Below are 27815 nucleotides of genomic sequence, written 5' to 3' on the forward strand. Positions count from 1 at the left end.
CCACCCTCCCCCTAAATAAATGCAGCGAGCCCATTGAAGACCGAAGAGTCCAGTCTCTTTGGTCTTCATTATGGATCTTTGAAGAGGATTCAATTAAGACATTTCTACATTTTTAATTTGTCTGAAAACATTAACTACTCAAAACATACACATCATGTGAAAAGCTAACATCTATCAATTAACACAATAAGAGAGGATCTTCTTGAGACACCAGTATATGAGTCCCAACTTTACCGATGCTCATTTGTCAATATATTTGCATTAGCTACCCAGTGTTACTTTCAGCCACAAATTATACATTGAAGTACATGTAATTAAAGAAATAATACCAACATATGAAAGGCAAAAATTTATTCAGTCTTTTAACAGATAGCAAGACAGCTCATTTATTTCTAAAATCAATTTGTGAAACATAAACTCTTTATGTGCATTTGCTCAGTAGGAGAATGTGAAGTAGACCAAGAGTGTCTTGTCTTTGATTAAACGTGGAAGAAAAGGTCAATAAAACATCAATAATGACACTGTGGCTTTGATTACCATTGAGAAATTCACATTAAAAACAAGACATTTCCCTTTTTAAAAGTGGCAGTCTTAGAAAAGACAGTGGACTACAAATGGCCTGCAAATACACATGCAGTGACGTCACCATACCAGCCCCGAGTCATGGACTATGTGAGGCTACAGGACCAATATGAAAGGAGGGAGAGACTAGTCAAGTCATTCACAAGTTATCACACCAAAAGGACACAGACCTGCTCAAACACCCAAAGGACAGGAAGGTCTCATGCCTTTGACCCCCTCTAACTTCAAGTATTCCCTCCAACGCTTGCAACACTTCAAGTATTCTCTACACGGACTCCGAACCTTCAGTTTCATCACCACTTCTTAGGTTTACAACATAAGCTATAAGTGCACTCAAAATGTATCTATACATAGAAAAATAATGAAAACAATAAGTAGCAGTAATAGTTATAACAATTACTTTACATTTCATTTTATACATAACCATGGTGTTATATCACTTTATACTGTGGCAAAACATTCCCCGCCCCCTGAGTGTAATGTTCAAGCTTAACCATCTGTAGCTATGGTAACGCATACAGGAACAGCAACCTTGGTTTGGTTATTTAAATAACATTAGCAATCACTGACAAAGGCAATGATTAGAATCAGAATAATTATGCCTTTCCGCAGACCGTTGTGCACGTGTGTGACGGATGCATTATGTACAAGCTGCTGATCGATCACGTGCCTCTGGAATCAGTTTGCTGGTGTCAGACAGATGGCCTTTGTCCTGGAAAAGAAATCAAGTGTTAAGAAACACAGAAAGACAGGACAAGGAAAGTCGGTGCAGATACTGAAGGTGTCATTTTTTGCGATGCAGTGTATTGACAGCTCCTTCTGCCATTAACGGAGTGACAGTAAAATACATACTCCTACCTCCTCATTTAAAACTCTGCCTTTAGATAGCACCACAAAGGACGTCCAAATAAAGCTTAATTCAATATCAGCTATTGAATTAAGAGTGGCTCAGTCTTGAAATGTGTCACTCTCACCCACCTCATTCAAACTCCTTGAGCAGACAGAGCTTTCAGCTGCTTCAGGAACCAGCAACAATGCAGCTGCGGCATTTGTATAACTTGGGGTCATGGGTGCGGATGTGGTTGCGTACATTCCTCAGCCGGAAGAACGTCTTACTGCAGAGCTACAGGGCATAGACAGGGGAAGACAGAAGGTCAGAGGCACAGAAATGACCAGAGAATAACGAGGATAAAGCGTTGATCTGCATGATGTCATGTAGTGTAGTGTCTGGATCAGCTGTAACTGTGTCAAGAATGTGCATTGTTCATGACGACAAACACATTCAGATGTATCACTAGCACTGATAACAGAAAGGGAAACAGTTATAAAAAAGGGGAATTGAGTTTGTGTCCTACTCTGCAGTTTCCCCCAAAACACTGTGGCTGCACAAAGTACCCCCCCCCCCCACAGTATTACAAGGCTTATTTTTTTCCTCTCTGCAGTGAAAGATGTAGCATGAACTAGACCACAACCAAAGCAACACCAAAAGCTTTATTCACATGAGCAGAAAACATGTTTGCAGATTTTTGGATTCATGGTTGCTACTTGAGAGCAGTGAGGTTCTAGGTTGGTTAGGAGAGTTCGTGCTTACCGGACAAGGCCAGTGCTTTCCCTCGATGTGCCTGAGGCGATGCATGATTAGAGAATCACAGTCCCTGTAGGAGGCTGGGCACTGCAGACAGGCATGTGCTGCTTTAGGGACCTTAGGGGCTTGACTACGAGGCCCTCGAAGCTGCTTTAGCCTAGCCCGGCGTACTGCATCCAGCATGGCACAGCTCCTGCTGCTCAGGGCAAGGACTTTACCTTTTTGCTAGAGAGAAGACAGAAAAAAGATGATTAACAAGAGGGTTATTTTTATTTTTTCACAATATACCACTCATACGACCTACCTTTGGCATTGTCCGTGTAGCCTTTGACCTGGCAGGTTTGGCCAGATGAATATTGTTATTTCGGGAATTATGCCTGGGTCTCTGAACCCTGTTTTGGCTCACTCCTCTCTCCTCCCTCTCCCTCTTCACTATAGGTAGAGTGGGCGGCCCTCTGGCTCTCAGTGTCCGGTGGGGGGGCTCCACAGCTCCAAATTTCTCCCCAACTTGTGACACAGAGCGTGTTAAGCAGATATCGACACTCTCCTCCTCTTTCTTTAGTACCGCCATGGGCCCCCCTGCTGGCCGGCAGAAGCCGAACAGAAAGCCAGAGTCCAGTAATTTAATGGGTGGCTTGCTCTGGCGTTTGCCGAGGTCTGGTGAGGGAGGATCAGAGAAGGGTCCACCAACTGGCACTGGATCTGCTGGCTCCTCTTTAATGACTTTGTACAAAGGGTGGTTGTAGATGGATGACGGAGGAGCATGCTCCGAAAACTTTAATGCACCAGGTTCATTATCCTTCACTCTCAATCTGGTGTCCGTGACCCCACTCATCCCCTGGCTTCCCAGCTTCTTTCCCTCCTCCCTGGGCTTACACTTTGTCTTGTCCACCTCTCTCGAAGAGCCCCGCCTAAGCTTGGCCTTTGTTGCCGGTCGGCTGCTGTTGTAACGCAGGGTCCTGACTGTCTCCACAGTGACTTTGTTTCTCGTCTGCGTCCTCTGTGAAGGAGGGGATTTTTGAGGCGTCTGGCCACAGCGACCGTTTGATGAAAGAGGGAAAGTTGAGATGGAGTACTCAGTTGGTTCAGATTTGAACCTGACAAGGGTTTTGTTGGTTTTGCGGCGCAGAGGCGGCTTGGCAGGAATTTGGGAACCATCACCCCTTCTTACCGACCGCCTGAGTTCTCTACCCCCAAAGGAAGACCTTGAGGCAGGCTGGAACATGTCTGGTAAAACACCTTTGCTTCGCATGCTTCTGTCACTTGGAGGAACATGTTGCTGGATGGTTTTTGGCCTCTTTGTTGGAACCTGCTCCCCTCTGACTGGACCCATAGGCTTGGTCTTCACCGACTTGCTGAGCAGGCGATTGCTGACGGGGTCACAGAGAGGAAGCGACAGTGCCATGTCTCCGTATGGCAAGGCTGGGGAGGTGGAGCGGGGCTTCCTCCGCTTAGTCAGTGAATAGTTGTTGGCCTTTAGTTTCCTCAGTCGCTTCTTTTGTCTCCAGCCAATCAGATCTTCTGGTCTGGGCAGCAGAGCAGTCCTTTGTAGTCCGAGAACATTCATCAGCTTGTACTTTTCCTGTGCTCTCGCATAATCCTGTTCATCCTCTCCAACATCCTCCACTTCCTGCTTCACTCTCACAGGGCTGCATGTAGCACTAGGCCTAGATCTTGAGGTGCGTGAGAGGTTGGTGATGGAATGAGGTTTTCTGTTTTGTCGAGGGCTCTCTGGCATTGGCAGCAATCTCTGAACCTCCTTTGCAGCTCCACGACGGGAACGGAGAAGACGAGTGTTCGATGGAGATATGGGCGAGTAATTCTGTGACTGAATATTGGCTATGGCTTGTCTAGGTGTAGCAGCTTTTTTGGAAGAGGGAGATTTGAAGTCCATGAGCTTCATCCTGTGTGAGGGACTCAGAGGCAGCCCGTTATGGCCCTGGGGTTTTGCCATTCCGCGCAGTTTACGCCTGGGACTCCCTTCTAAAGATCCATCTGAAGCATCTAATGTCAGACTGTAGCCGGCATTCATGTTGTCCTCTAGTCCCAAAACCTTTTTCCTTTTTCTTTCCCTGTGCTGTTGATGACGCTCATGGCATGCAGCAGCACAGGTTGAGGTAAAGCCTTTGCCAGTTTGGAGATGCAGTTCCTGCTCTTTCATGAGAGCAGAGCAGGCTTCCACTGCAGGCCACATGCCCAGGTGTCGAGCCATGGCAATGACTTCAGGCAGGTCCTCCTGGCGTACACACAGAGTGGAGGAGTAGGAGAAATCCAGCAGAGACAGAAGGCTGTCCTCACTGAAACCTGAGGGAAAATAAAGGCTTTAATTAGATATGTTGAGCGGCGGTCAATCAGCAAGTGAGATGAGGAAGATGAAAGCAACTTGGTGTAAACAGAGGATCAAGAAAGAGCAGGAAGAGTGGGAGCCAAGTGTAAACATAACAGTGGAGAGTTGGAGACAATACAACAACTGCTTTAATCATGGACACTGCTGCTCCTCTGCAGGGGGATCCTCTGATCCTCTGTAGTTTTTAGATTTGTTTGAGCAATACTAAAAAATTAACACTGCCAATCTATTAAGTCGGATACATAATGTGACTGCTTATTTACTGGATTTTTTTCATCTGGACTCTCTGGTAGATGTATGAAGCCATTTGCTCCTCTGCTCCAGTCTGGAAGTGGTAATCACAGTGAACTGCTGAAACACTGCTGACTGTAATTAAATTAGTCATTGATTAAAGCTGCAACAATTGGTCAATCAATTGAGTTGATAAAGAGAAACTGATTCATCAACTATTTTCAGTAATTTTCCAAACAAAATGCACACACAGTGTATGTGTCAGCTTGGCTCCTGTAACATTTGACATAACTTGTATAATTGTATAGAAATTGAAAAACTGTATTTATTTGGAAAATAAAATGATTAAGTTGTGCTAGAAAACCAGTTTGTGGAATGTACTGGCCGGCATTGCAAAACTGTCAAAGATGGGATTAAAATCCAAAGGTCATCGAGAGGAGAGACATTGATTCTTGTTTAGAAACAGAGTTGTGTCTTAAAGTCCAATTAGCCATTTTAGGCACCGATAATTCCAGAAGTAAAATCTGACTTATTTGTACATTAGATAATGTTCTGTTCATTAGAGCACTTCTACAGCTTGCATCAGCAAGAAACCCAGAGAGTCTCCTGGTTACGTCATAAGTGTCAATGGCCACAACTGTGCTAGAAAATGTCTCGTTCCATGAATAACAGTAAAAAGGAGTTTTTAGAAATGCACTGGAACCCTGAAGTTCTCTAGACATTACCCAGAGGAGCTGGGTGTGAGAACACAAATCTCCAAGTCAGTCGGCCCGGACATTAAATGTACATTCCTGTGAATACAGCAGGTAACTGCCTGGAAGCCAGGGTTATATACATGTAGCACTGTTTGTAACAATGTGTCTTGCTTTGCTTCGCTGTAAACAAAACAAAACACCGTTTTCCACTGTGCACATCATCGCATCGTGCATCCTGCATGCTCTTTACAGGGACCATCCCCCTCACCAAAACTAAACAGACTATTTCCCCACTCAATCACCGAGCTTATTATTGTGTGATTTAATTTACTAATGGGGTAAAGAGCTAAAGAATAAACTGCTGAGAAAACCGAAATGCAGTGTAAAGGAGTACATTTAAAATGTTTACATTTACTCATTTGGCACTAGCTTTGCTCCGTCTTGCGATTAATATAAATTCAGATTCAGTGTCTTGCCCAAGGAAACTTCAACAGCCAGGGATCATGCTCTACCTCCTGAGTTTAGCCACAACACTTACTTTGCATCAGTTTTAAATTTTGAATTCAGCAGGTATGGTGACACATTTGACACCAAGTGTTTGGAATTCCTATGAGTGCTTAGATAAACTACCAATTGGAACTAATTATTTAAATTTGAATTGCGCAAATGCACCGTTTTGTCACCTGTGTGGAGAAACTGACTCATGTGGGTTTTAGGTCCAGATCCACCCTCTATTACTATTTGTTACCCTCATTTTGACTTCCAGGTATCGGAGCTTACCAGTGAGATCTATGTCTGCTTTCGTGCTCGAGTCCATGTCTGTGAAGATTTCCTGGAAGTGATCGCTGACAGCTGCCAGGACGGCTCTGTGGGCCGAGTAGGATCGCCCGTTCGTCCGCAGGGTAATGTCACAGAACAACCCTGCCTCCCGCTGGCTCCTCAGCTTGCTCAGCATGTCAGCGCTATGCGACGCCCACGTCTTTGTGACACAGCCTCTGCCACCCAGCTCCTGAAAGGCAAAGATAGCAAGACAAGAAAGGCAACATTTCAGAAATATAATGTGTCACAAAACACTCGCAGGTGACATCTAGAGGCGTATGGGCACGACTAAGAGAGAATGAAAGCAAAAAAGTGAGTTTAGATGCAGACAGAACTTATTGAACTACTAAAAACTAGTGTTATTACTAGTGTCATCATCGTCTGTGACTCCGTCCTGGCATTACCTTTGTTTTCAGGGTGCGCTGGCGCTGACACTCAGGACAGCTCAGGACAAAGTCTCTAATCTGGAAGTACATCCCTGCAAAGAAAACAATTAAACATCAGAATATAAAAGGCAAAAAAGAGTGGGGATAACTTCAAAGATTCATACAAAACAAAATAATTTGTGCCTAAGTAGGTTTAATGACCACTGATTGATTTAATCAATAGTATGTGACTGCTTTCAATATGTTTACACTAACTTAACAAAAAGTGGGAGAACCAGTAACAAGCTAGAAGCTACAAAAGTAAGCAGCCACATGCTGTAAGGAAGACAGTGCTGTTCATACCCTCCCACCAGTAGTTTTCAGCCACACATTTGTAGGTCTCCTCCAGGGAGAGGTGGCGCTGGCCAGGCCGCCGCCGGTGAAAGGTGGAGATCGCCTCATGTCTCCGGTCCTTATCCAAAACCTCCCGGTAATTAATGAAACCCTTCTCCAGCTTCTTGCGGTACAGCAGTCCATCTATCACCTCAAAGTTGGGAGACGGTCGTGTGGGAGGTCCACTCCCCTGGGAGTTCCCGAATAACTCCACATCCCGGGGTCTCTGCGTCTCTCCATCCGCCCAGGGACGGGACGCACAGAGAGTCTCACAGTTCCCGTAACGAGTGTTGGCGTGAGAGCAGTCGCCGGCCATCTTAACCGGTTTCTATTCAGACGAACAAAGTAAAACTTGATACAGTATGCGAAGATCACCGTCTGTGAAGTGGTCAGACGAGCTCTCTTTAGCTCCGTGTGCGCGTCCACGTGGATACGGTGACAGCAGACCTAACAATGCCCCTCAAACAGCACCACACACCCTGCTAGCAGCCATCCACACGCTGAAATCAACACCCACTCCTCTCATTATGGCTTCAAAAGTCTCTAAGAGCTGGGACTGGCTGCTTTGTACTCTGGCTGTCAACGAGGGGCATCACTTCTCACTTTCCCAAAGCAGTTGCGAGCAACATCCCCAAAAATCTTACCACAGCTGCACTTTCTGTTTCGACAACCCTCGGTCATGTGCCTGTGTAGTTTGTGTGCTTTCCTTTTCTTTCTTTTTTTTTCTTTTTTAAACACCAAGCTCCATCAATAGAAATGTTTCCCTGTTCATCCGAGTGCAGATAATAAATGCAGCCTGGAGAGGATCGCGCCAACAACACGGAGCCGACTGATGGAAAGTCACCAGTTTCACAGCGGCCACGCAAACAGGCTTCACCGCCGACCTCTCGCCAGCAGTCGGTGTTCCATCTACCTCAGGGGTCGGGGGTGGTCTCCGGAGCTGGATGTCGGCAGGCAGCCTCACCTCTGGCGTTAACTTGTGATTTCTTTCCGCCAACTCGAGTCGGAAGCAACATGATGACGCAGCTATCGGCGCAGCATCGCCACTTCAACGACCTAAAAGCGAGGCTGTCTCCGCGAACGGCACGAAATGTTGCTAATCACCGCCGGGTCCTCTCAAAAAAACGAGCCAACACGCTCCGGCTAGAAACCCGACATAGTTGATGCCCCGCTTGCTGCCGCAAAACCAGCCTGGTGGTCAAATAATCCAAATTTCCAAACTCGTAACCTTCTGTTTGTTGCTAATCAGCAGCCTAACCGAACCGATTCCTCCCCGCCTCCAGACAAAAGCCATTAGCAGAAGCTTTAAAGAGCCTCCGCCAGGCGAGATGTGATTGGCTGTAGGAGCTGTCACTCAAGCTAGTTTTCGTCCCCTGGTTGTCAAGGTAGGTTGCTCGCTCACGATGCCTGTCCACTAGTGTTTGCCTCACTAGCTGCACAAATGAAGCACGAAGCAGCCACTAGGCTGCAGGTCCATCCCCTGAAAAGAAGAATAAAACAGTATTATTTATCTAGAGCACAGGCCACTGTCTGCTGTCATCTCAGTGTCACTTAAAAATATTGCATTATTCATTTTACAGATGCTTATTTTTCAAGACACACCTGACACAAAATGCAAAAATATATATTCTAACCCAGAAACCTGACGTAGCATGAGAAATTAAAATAACTATGACATGAATATATCATCCAGAAGTCTGTCAACATTGTAATGTAGTAAATACATTTTAATCATTGTTGAATTCTAAAATTATCTAATATATAGCTGTCAAACATTAACTTATTCAAATCAAAACAGAGCAGTATCCAAATACAAATATGAGCAGATATGACCTTTATGCAAAATCTAGATATTTTCATTTATTAATTTATCGTATTTTTTTAAAAAAATGTCTCATCTAATTTTCCAGTATAGAAAAATTCATAAAAAACACAACAAAGACTGGGACGCTTTTTTACTGCATTAGTTTTCTACTGTTTTCAGTTTGTGTGGATCAAGGACATACTCACTGCATACTTAGATATATATATATATGCAACTCAGTCCAAACAATAATAAAATACTAGAATACACTCAGATCATGGCTGTTGCCTTTCTTTATTTGAGAAGTAACATCAAGAGTAGTTTTGATTACACCAACTCCTACAACTCAAACATGATCACTTTATTTTTAAAAGGCTTTAAGGGTTAAATTCGACCTGTTTTAGGACAGGTTTTCCCCAACAGTTCTTTCCTGGCGATTTAGAGCTTCTTGTAGTTAATTACAATTATTGAAAAACTGACAAACTGCATACAAAACAGTCCTGTATACATGAAGACAAGAGTTCAATCGAAACCACTTTAACATGTACTTCATATGAAACATCCTTTATTAGACAATAACAAAAATGCTCTTAAATGCTGGACAGGTCATAGGTTTTCGCTCAGCAAATATATATCCAAGTTGTATGTGCACAGCCCACAGCACCAAACCTTGTATTCTTTTATTCAGTTTTGCAGTACATGACAAAAAATGACAATTTTCCTTTTTACAACTGCATCCAAACTCTCGTATATAACACAGTTACCTCATTACCTGCTTACTGTAGGATACAAAACACACACGACTAAAAAAAGAATGAATTTAATGACACTTAAAGCAATGCAGTTTGTTTTAAAATTCTGTATATTAAATGAAGTTTAAGCTTCATCTAATTGCACCAGGAGAGGACTTCTCACCCAAACGCTATAGGATTAGATCCACTAGGTCCTGGAGCTTTAACTGCCACAGTCTCTGCTGCATGTGCTCTTTTCTGTTATAGCATCACACATTTTCCAGTAAAACACTAATCCTGGGTGACACTGGTCTTTGCTGGGGGGTCTGTGGTCTTGGGCCGTTTGGACTCTGGAGGCTGGCACACTGGATCAGTGGGAGGAGAAGGACGTTCTGGGGAAATACAGATCAAGGGATCAGTGACAGATGGGTTACACATGACACCATGATTCTGTTCACAAGGCTTCTGCTGCAACGTAAGAGATGTATTTGATGATGACGATGACATACACAGTCATGGCGTAATGCTGTATGTTTAAATGTCAAGTTGTTTCATCCACTTTATAGAATAATTCCACTTCACTGTGCTTAAACTACACCACACTTCATTAACTTGTTGGATTTGTTAAAATCATATACAGAAAAACAACAATAGCACAATCTGTCACAACTATAAATGCACCAATTCAATCTTCAGCTTCGGTACTTGTCCAATCTGCCCTAATTATATGGACTAGGATCAGATTTAGTCTAGACAGTTTTATTTCAGTATTTCATAGTTTCAAGGATCATTTACATTCAGTCCTTGTGGACAGATATCTAGTGCCATAGTTATGGATAGCCTCCTTCTGCTTTACATAATAGTGATCCAAATGGATTTTGGAAAAAGAGATGTCTGCTTTCTGTATTGTCAGAGACCCAGTGCTGAAATATCCAAATTAACATGAGAAGAGATAAAGTTGGATTGTGCATACCTAAAAATAACAGAAAGTAGAGCAAGCATGGATGATTGTTTTTCATCAGTATAAAAAATTATTTTAACCATCAATATTTTCTTGTACTATTTGGAGCATGAAAGAACAACGGTCACAGAGGTTGCCCTCACTAACCATGTTTGGCCTTCTCAGTGGAGGAGGGAGTGCTGAACAGTGAACCAACAGCTGGAGATCGGGGTGCAACAGGAGTCAAAGACACTCTCCTGTAAACAAATACAAAAAGCACAAATATTAAAGAGGCTACAAGCATAAAATCAACAGGAAAAAACACAAGAAAAAATGTTTAATAGGGTACAAAGTTGGCCACAGTTGGTTGTTGCCTACTAGTTCAACTAGTCAAGACAAACGTTCCAGGTTACACATACAAGAAAATACCATGCGCAGACTGGCCATTGTTCTACGAGCACTCTGCCAGTGTGATTATTTTAATAGCAGTGGGGGGTCCAACGAATCCCTCATGCCAGACTGGGCTTTGTTCTCACTGCCAGCACATTTAAAGCAACCAAGATATCAGAAGCTTATCACAGCTACTTCTACTTCTCCTGTATTAGTACTAGTTACTCTGGCCATTAGGAAAGAAAGAGGTGGTAAAGTGTAGTCTGTGTACTTACTTCCTCAGTCTGACTGCAGTCAAAACACATTTAAATAATTCAAATATTTTCATAAATTAGCATGTATACACGTGTGAGGCAGCACCTGGCTTCTACACTACAGTACATACAAACACAACTTTTATTACCCAAAGGACTTATAAAGTTTAGAATGATCTAGCAGGGACAGAAGTTAAATTACATATTACATTTATTCTTTGGGCTTTCAGGATATTGTGTCAAATTTAGTAATGAAGACAAAATGTTCTAACTGCTCTTAAAGCGTTATGTAATTTGGCTCCACTGTTAGTAACAACTTGTGGTGACAAAGCTTTTTCTGTCTTAGCTCCCTGATGATGAAACAAGCTCTGGGGTTCACATCAAGAAACTTCAGTATTTTAAACCTCATATCAAAATGAATTTATTCTCAAATGAATTTTATAGATGCTTCATTGCTCTGATTTTTTTTCTGTTAACAACTGTTGCTTGTCTAATATCAGCATTTATTACTTATTGCCTTCTTTTGTGCACACTAGATCTTTGTAACGCTCCTTTTTTAAATGTTCATTTTCATGCAAATTATAAGCAGCAAAAGACATGTGGTAAAAACTTTAAGTAATCAAAAATATAGTCACCACAGAGACAGTTTGATATTCATAACAAAGGTAATCAACAAATTTGACAATTTAAGTTTCTGATTAGTTTGAGTTAGTTTACAATCTTAAGACACTTGACAGTTTTAAAGTCTTAAGGCCTAAAAAATGATACTGAAAATAACTAATTATAGCCTGAAATATTCCAGATAATAATAATAATAATCATAATAATTTTCTTTCTTGTTTCATTTTCTCTCCCTGTCAAAATCAATAAGGACACCTCGTGTTTACCTTGGGGTGGGCCCCTTTGGGGTGGTGGTGCCCTTGGGCGTTGTGGGTCCCGCAGTATTTGCACACAGAACTTTAGGGGTGGAGGGAGTAAGGGGAGCAATGCGTGGTTGGGTTGTGGAACTGTTAGGGGTGAGGGGTGCTTTGCGTGGTTGGGGAGTTGATGGTGCACTTGTACTTCCAGATGCTGGTGTCTGGGCTGTTGAAGAAGCAGTGACTTTGGGCGCAGTGGACTTTCCCCAGCCCTCCAGAGTGTTTAGGGTGATCCTACGTGGCTGAGGTTTAGCCTTAGCAATAGGGGTGCTCTTCTTCTCTTCTGGTGGGGTTATAGGAGGGGCATCTTTGCCAACACTTGTTTGAGGTGAAGGAGTTGGGGCTGAGTTTGTTGGCTGGGACACAGGAGATGATGTCTTGGCTGACTTCTTGCCCTTTTTCTCAACACCACTGTTTGGGACAAAGACCTCCAATGTTGGAGGCTCCTTCAGGGGAGTACCCAGCTCCTCAGGTGAGAAGGACAAGAAAGAGCAGTAGCCGTCTGTGGAGGACACCGCCAGGAACGAACCATCACGAGACCTGAACAGGATATAACAGAGCATTCACATGAAATGTGATCTGAGCTTCACTAAAGTCACATATATAAATAACACAGTATTTTTAAGCTAATAAAACATGATCAATCATGATCTTTTACGTCTTTATTGAACACACCCAATAAACATAGAAAGTAATAAAGGAAAAAGTAATAACGTGTTGAACCACCTTTGGCAGCAATAACCCGAAGCAAGAACCTCCTGTAGCTGTGGATTAGATCGGAACTTTAGACAAGTCTTACTTGTTGAACTGCCTCATGTGATGTTAACTCTTGAGATCATTTACTTTGTTACTTTTACTTGCCACTATATGCACTGTATTTTGTTAAACAGCTATCAAAACAATTCCCCCTTCCTCAAAACTAAACCATCAGCTAAACAGGGAATGTCTGCCTGAGGGGATGAAGTAAAAAGACAAGACAACTATAGAACAAGGTGTTGTGCATATGTGCTTACCATGTAAGATCACTTAGAGTGTGGTAGTGGATGTTCGACACCAGACCAAAAGGAAGAGTCTGCTGAGTGTCATATAAGAAGATTGAGTCCTCTGACGCCACTGCAAATACCATACGGTACGGCAGCTGGAATAGGTTGGGAAGAGCCTGGACAGAACCATCTGAGGAGGATAAATAAAAAAAAAATGTATAGAGAAACTGAGAAAATAATGCAGTTCAGACAATTAAAGGGAATAGATTTTATTTGTTTTCTCTCTTAACCATTGGCAAGTATGGTTGTACCTTCTCCCTTCTTGGTCCTCAGCTCAAAGTAAACAGGGCAGCACCGCACAGCCAGTGTAGCTTTAGTTGGACACGGCAAATGGGCGATAGGCCTAAAAGACACAGATAGAAAGTTCTATTACCAGCATCAATATAGCAGACAGTGATTCTGTGTAGCATGTCAACAAAAGTTACCTCTTAAGGCCCTTTCTGGAAAAGATGTAGGTGGTATTAATGATGTTTTCTCCAATCTCGACACATCCAGCTAGAGTTAAAAAAAGAAGGAGCTTGTTTTATATAAATTACATTAATTGGATATTACAACCCCACAGTGTTGCCAGGTGAAATTGCACTTTTGACATAATGTGGTTGTACCTGGGGCAAGCAGGAAAGACCCATCTGGTGTGAATGACAGACGTCGAAAGAAGGATCTCATACTATCATCATGAAACATTCTATACTGCTTGACCTGCAGCAATGAGATTATGTATGTAACACGTCTCACTAAAGATATCACAGTTTAATTACATAATTCTAAAATCAAATATGTGGAAGCACCATAAACAAGCTTTAGTCAAGACTAACAGAATTTATTTTGTGGAGAAAAATGTCAAATTTGGACAAACAAAACATGATTAAGTTGTACCATTTAACATTTTGTCACATCTAACACACTCAAGTATCATTAAGAGTAAAATGTATACTGACCTCTCCATCTGCAAGTGGCCCAGAGCTCATTTTACTGATAGAGAAAGCCTTCTTCTTAGTGTGTGTACTATACACACGCATCACTCTAAAGGAAAAAACAAAACAAAAATATATTTGCTGAAATCCCGCTGTCAGTACTTGGATAAGCAAAAGCAAATACATATGGTCTACAGAGTGTTTAGAGTGTTGTTGTACCTGTCACAGCTGAGGGTGGCAATAAATTGCCCCAGAGGATCCCAGGTCACCCCCTGCACATAGCTCTTATGGTCATTCAATATACACAGCTTCTGTCCTAAAGCATAAAAACAACATAGTGCAATATAATAAATACAATGCCAAAATAAGATATAGACTCATACATTCTACAGTATAATTTGCATCACTAAGTACATAACAAACATGATGACACCAAACAGAAATATTGTATATGCAATACATGCACTTTGTATCTATGACTATGAACAAACCTTTGTTGATATCCCACATAATAGCAGTGTTGTCAACAGATCCAGAAACCAAGAAGTTTCCATCCCGAGTCCAGCAGATGTCGTACACATCCTCTATGTGTCCCCTAAAAACAAATTAAATGATGTTAAAAAAAACACTTTATCTTGGTGAACTTAATCATACAGTGTGTCATACTAACCATCCTGCTCAGTACCTACGGTGAATGAAATGTTCAGCCAGAGCACTGAATAAAGATTTACATCTTTGATAAGTAAATGAAGTAATGTACTGTAGCTACTGATTAGTAACATCAGTAAAATTACATTCACAAAGCATCCAGTCACATGACTGGGAATAGACTAATAGGCTATTTACAGTATCATTTAGCAGACACTCGAATAAAGCTAATGATCACCATCTAACTAAAGACACAAGCTGTGCCCTGCTCTTTCTCTGTGGATAACAGGAGTCACCAGGAAAATAAACCATATACCTATAATACAGAGCTAAATAGAAATATGGCCTTTATGGAATAAGTCTAGTTATGCAACACATAACTAAAGGAGAGGAGGTGACTTGTTAAACTGCAACCACTTTACCACGTGGCTACATTGACGCTAACATTAGGTTTTGCTGTTTTGCAAACATAAGATAAACAGAAGTCATATTCAGATAGGGAGGGGAGTCTGTTTGAGTAGGTACAAAACTATAATATGAGGTGTCCTCATCACGGTGATACACGTAATATAAGTATCACTTTGTGGTCTTTATGTATTAACAATAAAGGACTCATCTTTGTGGCCAAAAAAATGTGAGTGGGACATCTCTATTCAGAGGAAGCCTAATTTAACACATATTGTAGCAAGCTATTTAACCTTAAGGTCTAACAAACATGTTCAATGTCTTTCCTTCCTCATTAACAGTGTAATAATAATTATTGATACTGATCAGTAAGAAGAAATATGAATAATATTTTGCCCGTATTAATAATATTTTGCCCGTACAACTCAAGTGTTTTAATTTGAAAAACAATTAAAAAGATGATGACAACTGTATACTCACAATGCTAAAAAAGATATTTTAAAAATGCAGAAAAAAAAACCCAAAATTGTTACCAACAATGGCTAGACTGAAATATCTTTAATTTTTGTTAACTAAAGCTCACAAAAATCTAACACCACAATTTCCACTGCTGGATAAATGCCAGGTGAACAGCAGAATGATGCAGTTTCCCTGCAGAGTACTTTACTTGGAATGTGTACTTGCATTATTGATTGGTCAATGTAGTGCACCGTCATATTTCATTGCAGCACAGCAAATCTTCAGTGGGGGTTAAACTGTTCTGTTGACACCCCCAGTGTTTAATTAAACAAGGAGGGTGTGTTTTTAAAACAATGCTATCGTCGGTCTGAACACAGTCTAAGAGTCTTTGGGATCAAAGCAAAAGAGGAAATATTGTCATTAAAACATTCATACTTAATGATTAAAGCTGCAAGATTTGAGAACCTGAAACATTTACCTCAGTGTCTTGAACACAGACCAGCTTTCCTTATTGAGCTGAGCATCTTCATCCTCCTGAAAAACAGGTGCCTGCTCAGGCTCCTTAGAATCATTGAGTTTCCACAGCAGAATTGCTGCATCTGTATCAAATAAAAGAATATGACTTAAGGATCACTGTATTACCCTTTCCTTTAAATAGTAACTCATAATTTTATTTACTCTATATGGCATTTAGGTAATATGTAAAACATACCATCTCCTCCTGAAGCGAGAAGCTCTCCGTTAGGACTAAAGCGTACTACGTTGACAGCCTTGGTGTGTCTAGCAAGATTAGACAAAAACTCGACCACCGCCTTCCCGTCTGGGCCTGTGTCTACCCGCCAGAGCTGCAGAAATAGAGCAAAACGTCTTTAATACCCCATAAAGAGCTTTAAACAAAATACCATTGTTGCAAATATCTCTCTCTGTCTCTGTCATTCATCTCTTTTATTGTATACAAATTCATAATTGTTTTGTGGGGTTGACTACATTGTATAGTTTTAATGCAGGCTGCACATAGCTGTATTCATATAGTTCTTTTTGCACTGTCCTATTTAGTACAGTACTTTTACTTCTTCCCTCTGTCTGCTGCTGTAAAATTGCAAATTTCCCTACTGTGTGACGAATAATGGTTTATTGTATCTGTTAGCTTTCCTAGCTTTTATAATCGAATTCATGCAAGCAACTAAAGCAACATAAGTGTTTTGCCTTTTGTCTTGTGTTTATGTCTTGCAAACAAGCTGACTTTTAGGGTCATATTCATGCAAATAAGTAAAGTCACATTTGTGTTTTGCCTTATGTTGCGAGACTTTACAACATTTTAACAGCATTCAGGTCAGGATGGTCTGTTTTCCTTTTACAAGGAAGCAGATGCTGTGCAGTGCTCATCCCTGTCTCCACTCACCCTGACTGTGGTGTCCACTCCAGCAGTGGCCAGTCGGTGAGTGCGTCCATCAGAGCTGTGCTGGAAGTCCAGACTGTAGACTGGCTCCTTGTTGTGCCATGCAATCTCACACGTTACCACCTTCATTTCTTTATATCCAACACCGACCAAGGGAAAAAACGCATTTACGTTAAGCACGGTAACGTTACTCCACACATTTTTACACACAACGGCTCCGACTGGATAGCTATCATAGATGGTTAGCTTAAAATAAGGTTGTATTACGGGTTACAGACGACAGGGAACCAATTTAAAACAGTTTTGCCCACACTCCCACTAACTTAATGCTAACTGTTAACTACACAAGCTAATATCGTTAGCAATAAAATTAGCGGCTCTGTCGGATGGTTTGTGTCTGACGTTACAGATATATGCGTGCTTAAGGTGTTGTCAGCTAACGAGTACGTTAGATGTAAATACGCATTACTTGTTTCTGTTTATCACTTGAAGCGAAGTTATTTCGAAATAACTATTTTACCTCCTCTGTTGTCCTGCTGAAGACTTCAGGAATTTCCCGCGTACGATTCGTTCAAAACTTCCGGTTCGCTAGGCTGCAGTGATTGGTCAGATTACCGGAAGGAAGACTGATGACTAAAACAGCAGCGTTAGTTTATTGAATTTAACTCTGTTCAAAAAGTTTAGACAGCTCTATTAAACGCAAGTATCCCAATCAGCCAGGGTATTAATCTGAAATATGCAAAGAAAACAATGCCCTATCTTTTTCCATCAGGTCTTGTATTACTCCTCAGTTATTGGCCTGTCGGAGCGACCTATGGGGTAGAAGTGAATGAAATAACTATTACTCCCACCGGGAAACTGCTGCTCTCCGTTAAACAATAACAAAGCACAACAATACAAATACAAAACAACACACACAAATTAAAAGGAACAGTTATGACATTAATGATTATTATTATGATTGTATGATAATGCAAAAACAGTCATAAGTTCCTAATGCAGTTTCAGTCCTATCCAGTTTATTGGCAAATAAGACTGAATTTCTAATTTCTGAATTTCTACAGCTGGCTACTGTTTTTCATTGTTGATGTGCTGGAAATGATTAAGCCCACGCATGCCCACAAAGCTGGTCACTAGTACCTGGTAATCAGTGACGTCTCCAACCTGAAAACATCCTACATCATCAGAGAACTTCTGAAGATGGCAGGATACTGAGTTGAACCTACAGCTTGGGGTAAAGAGGGAGACTAAATTGTCACTTTCAGAGCACTTGTGCTGCAGACCACAGTGTCAGACACATATTTCTGGAAGGACAGTCAGTGAAGTATTTTTATATGTGAAGACTGTACAACAAGATATCCTCTAACTTCTCAAATTACGGACAAAACTGAGAAGAAACTAAATGTGTAAGTCTAAAGAGACTTATCTTTAAAACACAGAATCTTTCAAAATCAAAAAAATTATCCAGACTTTCATTATTGTTGAGGACTTTCTCCTCTCTCCTGTTCCTTCATATGCAGGTCCATGTAAAACAGCTGTAGGTAAAATATATTTCACATACATCAGACTTTTGTGGTAAAATGTATTCATGCTAATCCAAAATAAACTTTCTAGTGACCTTTGCTTTTCTTTCGAAGATATACTTTTAAGGAGTTTCACTATATGAGGCCAAAGATAAACCCTTTTCAATCAATATTGTTTTGAAACATGTAAAAATACCAAAGCAACAAAACTGCTATGTATATGGGCTTTTTCTAACATTTTGACTCAAATATGTCCTTCTTGAATCTTAGCCTACTTTTCTTTTATTTTTGCAATTTACAGGTCTATTTTCGCCCCTTAATCAATGAACCCAGTCACACTGTTTGTATTATATTCCTGTTTATTGCCTCCTTACTAATGTGTAAACTAAATTAATCTAAATTAAAATAGGGAATAAAAGAGTTAGCTAAAGTCTAGTGGTGAAGCAGAAAAAGAAGAGGAAAAGAAGACAAAATACAAAATCTATATAAAGCAATTAGAGTTTGAATTAATTTGACATCTGGTGCCAAAAGTCCTTGATGTTAACACTATACTTTTTTTTTTTTTGTTCAGTACACATTGTATTATCTCAGTTTCTGACTACCATGTTTATTACACCTTTTTTCAGTTTCTCTAAACCATAACAATAAATGGACACTTTTATTAAACATTACAGTGTTTCTTAATAATCTACACTTAACTAAAGACAAATGAGAACATATTGTTAAAAATGTCGGCAAATTTATTTAGGAGCATGGTTGATTTTTTATTTGATTCTGATTTTTTAAGCATTTATAGCAGACATGTTATAAACAGAATGTTTACATTTCTCTAAATCAGTTTTTACTGACAGATTCAATGCACAGAGGAAACTGCTGTTACTGTTAAACAGACCGGTGTTAACAGGGTTATTCTGCAGTTAGGAAAACTGTAACATAAGATGTTATTACACTACAGTGGACTGATCAATAACATGAAACGGTAATTGATTACTTGATTCTAACCAGACACCTAAGATTAAACATTTGCTCTATAACACTCATATACATATTTATGTATGTTTTAATATATTGATTTTTAGAAAAGTAGTGCAAAGCAATGTTGCATTTCCTGCATACAAATATAAAATCTGTAAATATGTACACACTTTCAAATAGACATGAATTAGTTTCCACACTCATAGGACTCTGTATTAAATATGTACGAGCACGGTACTTCAGTCCAAGATTGATTCATTCATCATTTCTTGGTTCGTCCCTGTGCCCCCCCCCCTGCTCAAACTGTTGTTGGACAACCTGTTCTAGGATCTCATCAATTACATTACACTCAAAATTCACTTGGTCCAGGTCCAGAGCCGGCACATAGGTGACGAGAAGGTGTCCAATGTTTTGCCGAAGTTCAATCAAACTGACGGAAAAGAAAAAAGGGACAGCACAAATGAACATGACTGAGTTCAGAAATGAGTGATGGTTCTACGATAAATCTTACAACATGTAAGGGGGAGGATTTTCTAACAATCTTACCTTTTCAATGTGTCAGAGGTTGAATCTGTGCCTGAATCTGCAGCCCCTCCTGTCTCTTCTGGGTCTGTTTGTACAGAAGAAGCAGTGACTCTTTGTGAAGTTCCTTGTGCATTTTCCCTCTGCTGCTGCAGGCTCAACTTGAGCTCTTCACACTGGGATGCCAGGGTTGCTCTTTCCTCCTCCAGACTATCCAACTGGTGGTACAGCACACAGGAAACCCCAGGAAGAGAGGTGATTATACATAATCATATGTATGAAAGATACATGATGAATTATACGTAACAATTCATGATTTTAATGTAGTGGCACATTGGAAGCGGACTTTACCAACAGCTATAATTAAACCCTGACCTGTGAGCGCAGTCTGTCTTTCTCCTTGTTGCTTTGATCCAGTTCCCGGAGCAGATAATCAACTTGTATGAATATATTTTCCTCATCTGGGCTATCTATCGACTCATTAACTTTTTCTTTGGCATTCTCTGTCTGAACAGCCTGGTGAGAGCACTCCTTCTTTATGCGGATCTGAGACAGTTCCTGCTGCCTGCTCTGCAGGTCTTGCAGCTGGCATGTAAGCTTGTGAACTTCTTCTTTAAAGGCATCTCTCTCCTGAGCTGTCTCTTGCACCATCTCCAGAAGTTGGTCTTGCTGTTTCTGTCCCTCGTTACAGTAATATGCCAAGAAAGATTCTACATCTTCGTCACTCTCCATATTAGGTGTCACTTTATTCTGCAAGGTTTCTCTATCTTGATTATCACTTCGAGCAACACCATTAGATGTGCCCTGCTCTGCTCTCTCCTCTATTTCATCTTTGATCTCCCTCTCTTCCTTCTTCACTTTGGGCATTTCTGTCTGGGTCGTGGTGCTGGCTAGTTCTGGAGGAGGTGCTGACAGGGGACTGGTTGCTACACCTGGTGACCCTGTCGAGCCTGTTCCTGTGCCATTTGTCTCTATTTTGACATCCACAGCAGCAGCATTGTTACAGTCCACCAGCATATTGATATCAGCATCACTTTGCCCCGTCTCGGTCTTCACTTTAGTCAAATCAAATCCTGGATTTTTTGGCTTAGGTGTACTGGCAGTCTCCAAGATGACAATGTCATCATCAGTATCATCACCATTATCAACAGGCACTGGTGGGGAGAACAGTGGCCTCACGTTTGTATCTGAGGTGCGCCTTTGGACTCTAGGTCTTTTGGGTGTTGTTTCTGGACTAGCAAGTTGTGTTCTTTTTGCCCTGCAGTGTACAAAAAGTTAACACACTCCATTAATGGATATATTGAACGTGAGCATGTATATTTCAATGCTGTTTTCACAATTTGAACTTTGTTACTAAAAAGCTGGAGACTTGTGTTTGTGGCTGACATTCACATCACATTGAACAAAACTGATGCTGTCTTTGTAAATCTGTTCCCTTTGCTACGATAAGCCAAGCTAGCTAGCTGACATGGTGCTGTAAAGTGTTGTGCAGCTTGTTGTGCAATGGGGACAAGTTACATAGTGCAGGAACAGTTTGTCTACTACTAGGCACCCAGTGGAAATAAAGATGCCACTTGCCCTATTAGCAGTCTGTCTACCATCAAAAATTTTGAAGCTGTTATTTTAATGTACAAATGATACATGTTGGTATTTTAAAATTCCAAACTACAAAAACTCATACCTAGGGGTGTCTGTAAACAGAGAGCATACACTGGAAATAACTGGAAGACCACTGAAGGTGGAGGGGCTGCAAGCTACAGAGATAGAAGAAAAGACACATTTTAATATTTAAAAAGGTTTTCTTTGTCTCTTAAACACAAATAGTAATTCTTCTTACCAGTTTGGGAAATGGCACAGGACGTGGATTCAGCCCTTGCAGCACCACCTTGAAATGATTCAGTGCAAATCCTTCTCTTTGGAATAGTGGGAGTGGAGGGGGAATTGATAGTCTAGCAACAAAAACAACAACAAAAAACATTATCTAAAATGAAAATGAATAAAACTCATTAATCCTAGATCTCTGAGTGTCTAATGGAAAACGCACCGTTTGATGCAGCTGCCGTTTAAACTTTTCGTGATCCTGTGTAAGAACTTCAGTTTGTTTGGTGAGAAGAGACAGACGGCTGTCGCGGTGCCTTCGTTCCTCTTCATCCTATATGAAAAAAGTAACTTTCAATGCTATCTATCAATGCTGACAGAGAGTCAGAATTAATCAAATCCATAGGAAAACTATTAAGACATCAGTTTATTCCAAATTGCAGTGCTGTGTTACAGGAACCATTTGGAAGAGTTAACAGTTGCGGTTAAAAACAGTGTTCCCTTACCTTTTGTTTTTTTTCTTGTTGCTTTTTGTTCTCCCTCTCTCTGTAAAAAGTGAGCCACAGAGATGAGGACCCAAACTGAAGCCAGTCAACCCATTAGAACTGATGTAATTAAACAGCAGCAGCTTAACACAAGGCTGCAATTCTTATGGAGTCTAAACATTGAGTAACAGTTTTTAGGCAAATGATGTGACATCTGTAACTCACTGTAATTTATAGGTCTTGCGGTATGTAGGTTGGTCATTATCAGAGTCCTCAGGCTCCTGCTCTACACTGCAGCTCCTGGGAAGACAAATTAAAGGGAGGTCAAACATTTGCAAACATCCTCTGAGTTCTTTGGGTTAAGCTTTTTTTTTTTTTTTTTTTTTTACTTGCAGGGTAAGCAAATACATACTAACCCTAAAACCTATCATGTGCATTATTGTGGCATGAACAAAAAAGGTTCATGAGTTATTCTAACTAATGCTACTTTTTTCAAAATAAGCAACTGTAACCAATTTATATGTAGAAAGAAATTAAAAATACAGATCTGTGGATAGGAATGTCAGTATATTTTTTTCAAATCAGATTGTGATTATTGCTGTTGCTTTATTGGCAGTGCTCTGGTTACCTGAACTGAGGATCAGGATTCATATGACAGAACCATTTGTCTGGAAGCTTCTCGTGGTTGATCCCATCTGGGAGTTTGCGCCACTGCAAACATTCATCACACTGCACCCAGTTTTGATCTGGTCGCTTCCTAAGGACACAGATAAAGACCAGTATGAGTACATGGAGAGAGTGTCCATTGTTCAAAATTCAGTGGCAAGAAAATGTATCTAAACCTTTTGGAATTTCTTATTTTTCTAAAATTCATTTGTTAAAAAATGTGATTTGATCTTCATCTAAGTCAAAAGTCTTAACAAAATGATGTGCCTAAAATAATAACACAGCTCTCATGTTTTCAGCTTTTATGTCTTAACTGAGATCAACCATAAAAACCTTATAGAGCTAGTGGAAAAAGTAACACATACTTGGAGTCTTGTTAAGAAAACTAGTTTGGAGGTGTGGGCTAGAGCTACTTTGACTGACAAAAAAACACTCAAACATTTGCTCTGCAAAAGAAGAATATGCTTATTTGAGCCATGCCTCACCAAAAGGAGTTTCAGAGGATCTATGGTCAACAATTGTTGATTTACATAAAGCTGGAATGGGTAACAAAGTGATGTCAAAGAAATTCACCAATCTGCACCCCCGAGTGACAGCCAAAGATTTGAAGGCATCATTGGAACTGGCTAACATCTGTGTTCATGAGTCTACAGGAGGGAAAACATTGAACAAGCAGGGTGTCTATGGCAGGACACCATGAAGGAGGCTACTGCTTACTAAAAAGAACATTGCTGCACGCCTGAAGTTGCCAAAGAGCACATTGACACTCAACAATGGTATTAGTAAAATGTTTTGTTAACTGAGGAAAGTAAGTCAACCAGTTATTAATTCCAAGGGTACACACTTTTTCCATTAGCACTTGTAGGTTTTTATAGTTGTTCTCATTAAAGATATGAATGATCAGAATTTTTTTGTGTTGTTATCGCTTTAGGCACATTATAGTATACAGTATACAAATAGTCAGTTAGTAAAATGTACTGACATGGTATCTTCCACTGGTGTAGTGCAGGCTGGATTGTCTTTGTTCCTCGTGTAACGGATTTCTTTCCAGTACTCTTCCAGTTTGAGCCCCAAATTGTAAATTGTTTTCCTGTACCAATAAATAAAGCACTTCAGACTTGTACATTTCAGGAATATGACTATTACATGAAGATTATATGTTTTATTTGATGTTAAATGCCTAAATACACAAACCCTCACTGTAATCAAACTAATATCATCAATATGAATGCAGCACTGATGCTTTTACCTGTACTTATCTGTTTCAATGAAGCTCTGTTTGTTGTGGGTAGGATCCAGAAAATTGCACTCTATTACTCCAATGACCCCAGCACCTTGGTTGTTGGCCTGTAGAAGGCAACAATTGACAAGAGATGAACGCCAGATGAAAACATTTGGAACCCCTTTTACAAAATGGACAACAAACACACTCACCATAACAGCAGAAACTAACCTTAAGCTGGCAGCCCACACGTTCATAGGCTTTGATGAGCCGATTCTTGTGATACATCATGATGCCGTACTGGTCTTTACTTTTGGTGTTATACCCAAAAGTAATACGAATACGTTTGTTCTAAAATAACATATAAGGAAAACTCAAGAGCAAAGATATGAACGTTTGATGTAAAGATATAAATCTACAGTTACATACACATTTTTACATATTACCTAAAGACATATTTAAAATCTACAAACAAACAAACAAAAACACTCCAGAGAGCCAGTAAAGCAAAGGATACAAGAAAAACAGGCTTGTAGTGGTCCTTTCTAATGCAGGCCAGACTCTTTTCAATGAGCTGAGATTTCACCTTTTGACCACGTATGACAACCTGCATCCGAGGCTTCAGATACAGAACGCTGCAGTATGCCTACACCCATTAAATGTATTTATAAAAACAATGGAAAAATTATAATAATATGTAAAGGTTGAGAAGGTCAGGGAAAGTCAAGGAAACAAAAAATGTTTTTTAAGGACATGCTTAATACTGCTCCCTACCCGCAGTGAGTAAACACTCTCAGGGGTGAACGAGGTGGCCCTGTCTGGATGCTCATTCATTGTCTCACAGACATCAATTGGAATTCGGATGTCGTATCGGTCCTTCACAAAGTCAAACTCTAATGTTCCATTAGATGTCCTGTAAAGAACAAAACATAAACAATATATGCAAAAAGTGCTGAATCACAATAATGTCTCATGAGTAATCTTATCTCACTAGATTTGACTTGATGTCTGTTAGACTGTTGAATGAGAAACAGGGCATCAGGGTACATTATCAACTACACCTTACATCTACAAGTCTCTGTGTGTGTCGACTACCAACCTGCGGAGATTCCAGATGATGATCCGTGTACCAGTATTTTGTGTGCAAATGGGGTGACTGATGGCATTGAGTTCATTGAGAAGCTCCTTCTGTGTTGTGAAAGGGGAATACTTCAGGATGTCCTGTAGACTGGCTTTGTGCTCGTCTTTTACAGAGAGTAAATCTGAAGTTAAGGACAACTTCAGATTGAAGAAATTGATTTAGAAAATAGGCCTTTTTAAAACATGTCAATTTCAAAAGTAGATTTCTATCCAACTTAAAAAAATACTAAGAAATGCTGAATAACTACACTGGCCAAACTATAGATCTTACAAACAACACAAACCCAATTCAGCAGACTATGAGACACTTACGATACCAATACATCAAGAAGATATGAACATGTAATGTGGATTCATGCATTACATCAAAGGATATTCTCATCTGATTCACTCTGTTCAAAGCAAACAATTGGTACACTTATTTGCTTAGCACCGATCCTTTCCAGGTAGGTCTGAGAGAGCATCCCAACACATGAGGTACTCTTCGACTTGGAAAAGACAATGGCGTCTTTGCCAAGACGCATGGATCCAGACTTGAAGCCATTGCCATAAATTCCTATTGGCTGTACACCGTTTACAGCAATCTTGTCACTGTACCCAAAGCTTGAGGGGAAAAATGAAAATACCCTTTAGTAAGTAGAGTAGCATGAAAAAGTATGTGAATCTTTTGGAATGACCTATATTTAGGTACAGCAACACATTTTACAACAAAATAACATTTAAAATAAAATTAAAAATTTTGATAACCAAAGGCAAAACTAAAATTTGTAAGTGTATGAACAAGTAAACATATTTTTACATAATACCAAGCAGTACCTGAGCATCTTATGCATAGTTTCATGGTCCAGGCCATTTCCATTATCCATAAAGGAGAGGCATTCTTGTTCATTTACTATAGTCTTATCAATCCATAACTGTTTGGCATTGACATCCGGATCATAGGCATTGTCTGCAAAAAACATGACATAAACAATATAAATAAATATTATCATTCACAGACAGAGGCATATTTACCAATTTATTTAATCATCTTTCCTTCTAATTACAATTTTAAATAGTTTGTGAACTTTTGATACAATTTTTTGAGGTTTAGCAAGTTAATTTTTTGTGCAATTTCAGCTCAGCGGGCCTTAGTCGCCATTGTCCGATTTTCATCTTTATGATGTGGCAGCATGTAATACTACAGCCACTGACGCTCCCCTAGTCGGGATGGTGTTTTTCACCTTTGGCACAATAAAACTCACATCAGTAGTATGTAGTAAAACAAACGTTAAATAAGCATGGTATCGATCTGTAACCACAACTTTGTGCTGATGATGACTCACCTATGAGCTCAGCTATGGCGCTAAAGGGCCAGGTGTGGCTGGTGGAGTTGGCGTGAAGAAACTTTGGACAAAGCTGCAAGTGGAGAAAACTGATTCAGTCTACATCACCTGGATCTTATGAGACAGTTTTATTATGACCATCACTAGGGATGGGTTCTATCCTAATGTTTTCACTGACAATGTGAGAGTTGTGCAGTTCTATTCAGCAGCTTTCAGTTTCGCTTCAGGTCAATTTTGTACTAAAACCAGTGTGTGTACATTTCCCATTTGAAATGAATGTGATGTTCAAATAATACCAGCAGCTGTGACCAGCACAGTTTTTTAGTATACAGAATATAATTTGTCACACCTACCTAACCTACAACAGTAAACAAATCTGAGTGTCAGAGGACTATGACAGAGTTTAGTCCTTAAGATTTACACCTGTTTGACAGTAAATAGAAACTTTAGAAACCACTAAACCGGAAGTCAACCTTGGCTCTGATTAAACCCACATTTTCCTGTCAAGTTAATTCACATTATACTTATTATACAAACTAATTTATCGCTGCCTCTTCACTAACTTCACCAACGTCCAGCTGCTCAAAACGTAACCACAGAGATAACAGTGAACAGTTTGTCCAACATTACAGTCAACTCTGCAACGACACAGCTCCAGTTGCTCGCTAACCCGGTTTCCCACCTTGTTATGAGTGGTTCACCTGAGACAGTCCCCAGGTGAACGGGGCAGCACGGAACATGCTAACGCTGCTACTCACCGTGCTCAGCGGCACACCGCGGTCCGTCGCCGCCGCCATCTTCACTTAAACCCCGATGTCAGTCACGGAAGGGCACGTCCCACTGAGTCAGCGCCGAAAGTGATTAGCTAAACAATAACAACGTTTATATTTTCTTTCTTTTACTGTTTAATATTTATTCTACAGTATAGAAAAATAGAAAAACACACCTGGAAAAACAGTCAAAAACGTCACGTCTTCTTCAGCTCATGTTGTTTCAGATCCTCACTGTGTGTGGTTCATTTTCCTCTGAATATTACTGCTATCTATTAAAAGTTGACAATAATAATGTTAAAGAAATTTATTATATCTCCGTTTATATTAAATCTCCGTTTTAATGGAATATTAAGCTCTCCTGCGACCACTTCCGGTTTAATTTCAGAATAAAAGTAAATACATTGTTTAAAATGCTTTTTTTAAAATGGTGAAAACTATTCTCACA

General features: G+C 40.3%; 3 protein-coding genes across 4 annotated transcripts; all 3 read right to left on the reverse strand.

Moving 5' to 3' along the window:
* Window positions 1–336: 336 nt before the first annotated feature.
* Window positions 337–8304, reverse strand: si:dkey-229b18.3. The gene is made up of 7 exons (XM_026376452.1): window positions 6988–8304; window positions 6664–6737; window positions 6221–6449; window positions 2472–4471; window positions 2174–2392; window positions 1561–1705; window positions 337–1294 (listed from the first exon to the last, which is right to left on the reverse strand). The coding sequence occupies exons 1-6, from the start codon at window positions 7331–7333 to the stop codon at window positions 1601–1603; spliced, it is 2973 nt and encodes a 990-aa protein (XP_026232237.1). The 5' UTR covers window positions 7334–8304; the 3' UTR covers window positions 337–1294; window positions 1561–1600.
* A 1060-nt stretch (window positions 8305–9364) lies between these two features.
* Window positions 9365–17527, reverse strand: chaf1b (chromatin assembly factor 1, subunit B). Of its 2 annotated transcripts, none has more exons than XM_026376505.1 (14): window positions 17442–17527; window positions 16925–17071; window positions 16235–16367; window positions 16001–16121; window positions 14502–14605; window positions 14230–14326; window positions 14035–14119; window positions 13702–13795; window positions 13522–13591; window positions 13348–13439; window positions 13067–13226; window positions 12024–12593; window positions 10661–10749; window positions 9365–9944 (listed from the first exon to the last, which is right to left on the reverse strand). In XM_026376505.1, the coding sequence occupies exons 2-14, from the start codon at window positions 17048–17050 to the stop codon at window positions 9844–9846; spliced, it is 1842 nt and encodes a 613-aa protein (XP_026232290.1). In that variant the 5' UTR covers window positions 17051–17071; window positions 17442–17527; the 3' UTR covers window positions 9365–9843. The 2 variants fall into 2 exon arrangements, with proteins under 2 accessions (XP_026232290.1, XP_026232289.1); XM_026376504.1 differs by having other exon boundaries at window positions 16925–17052; window positions 17442–17511.
* A 1624-nt stretch (window positions 17528–19151) lies between these two features.
* morc3a (MORC family CW-type zinc finger 3a) lies at window positions 19152–27435 on the reverse strand. Its single transcript, XM_026376503.1, has 19 exons — window positions 27356–27435; window positions 26598–26670; window positions 26089–26221; window positions 25649–25875; window positions 25232–25388; window positions 24907–25045; window positions 24650–24778; window positions 24364–24483; window positions 24160–24257; window positions 23893–24000; window positions 22873–23001; window positions 22470–22544; window positions 22266–22305; window positions 21986–22093; window positions 21779–21890; window positions 21623–21695; window positions 20317–21199; window positions 19966–20159; window positions 19152–19849 (listed from the first exon to the last, which is right to left on the reverse strand). Exons 1-19 carry the CDS (start codon window positions 27392–27394, stop codon window positions 19675–19677), a joined length of 3012 nt encoding a protein of 1003 aa, XP_026232288.1. The 5' UTR covers window positions 27395–27435; the 3' UTR covers window positions 19152–19674.
* Window positions 27436–27815: the final 380 nt, after the last annotated feature.

The sequence above is a fragment of the Anabas testudineus genome, chromosome 21 (assembly GCF_900324465.2).
Source record: "Anabas testudineus chromosome 21, fAnaTes1.2, whole genome shotgun sequence".
NCBI classification, from domain to species: Eukaryota; Metazoa; Chordata; class Actinopteri; order Anabantiformes; family Anabantidae; genus Anabas; species Anabas testudineus.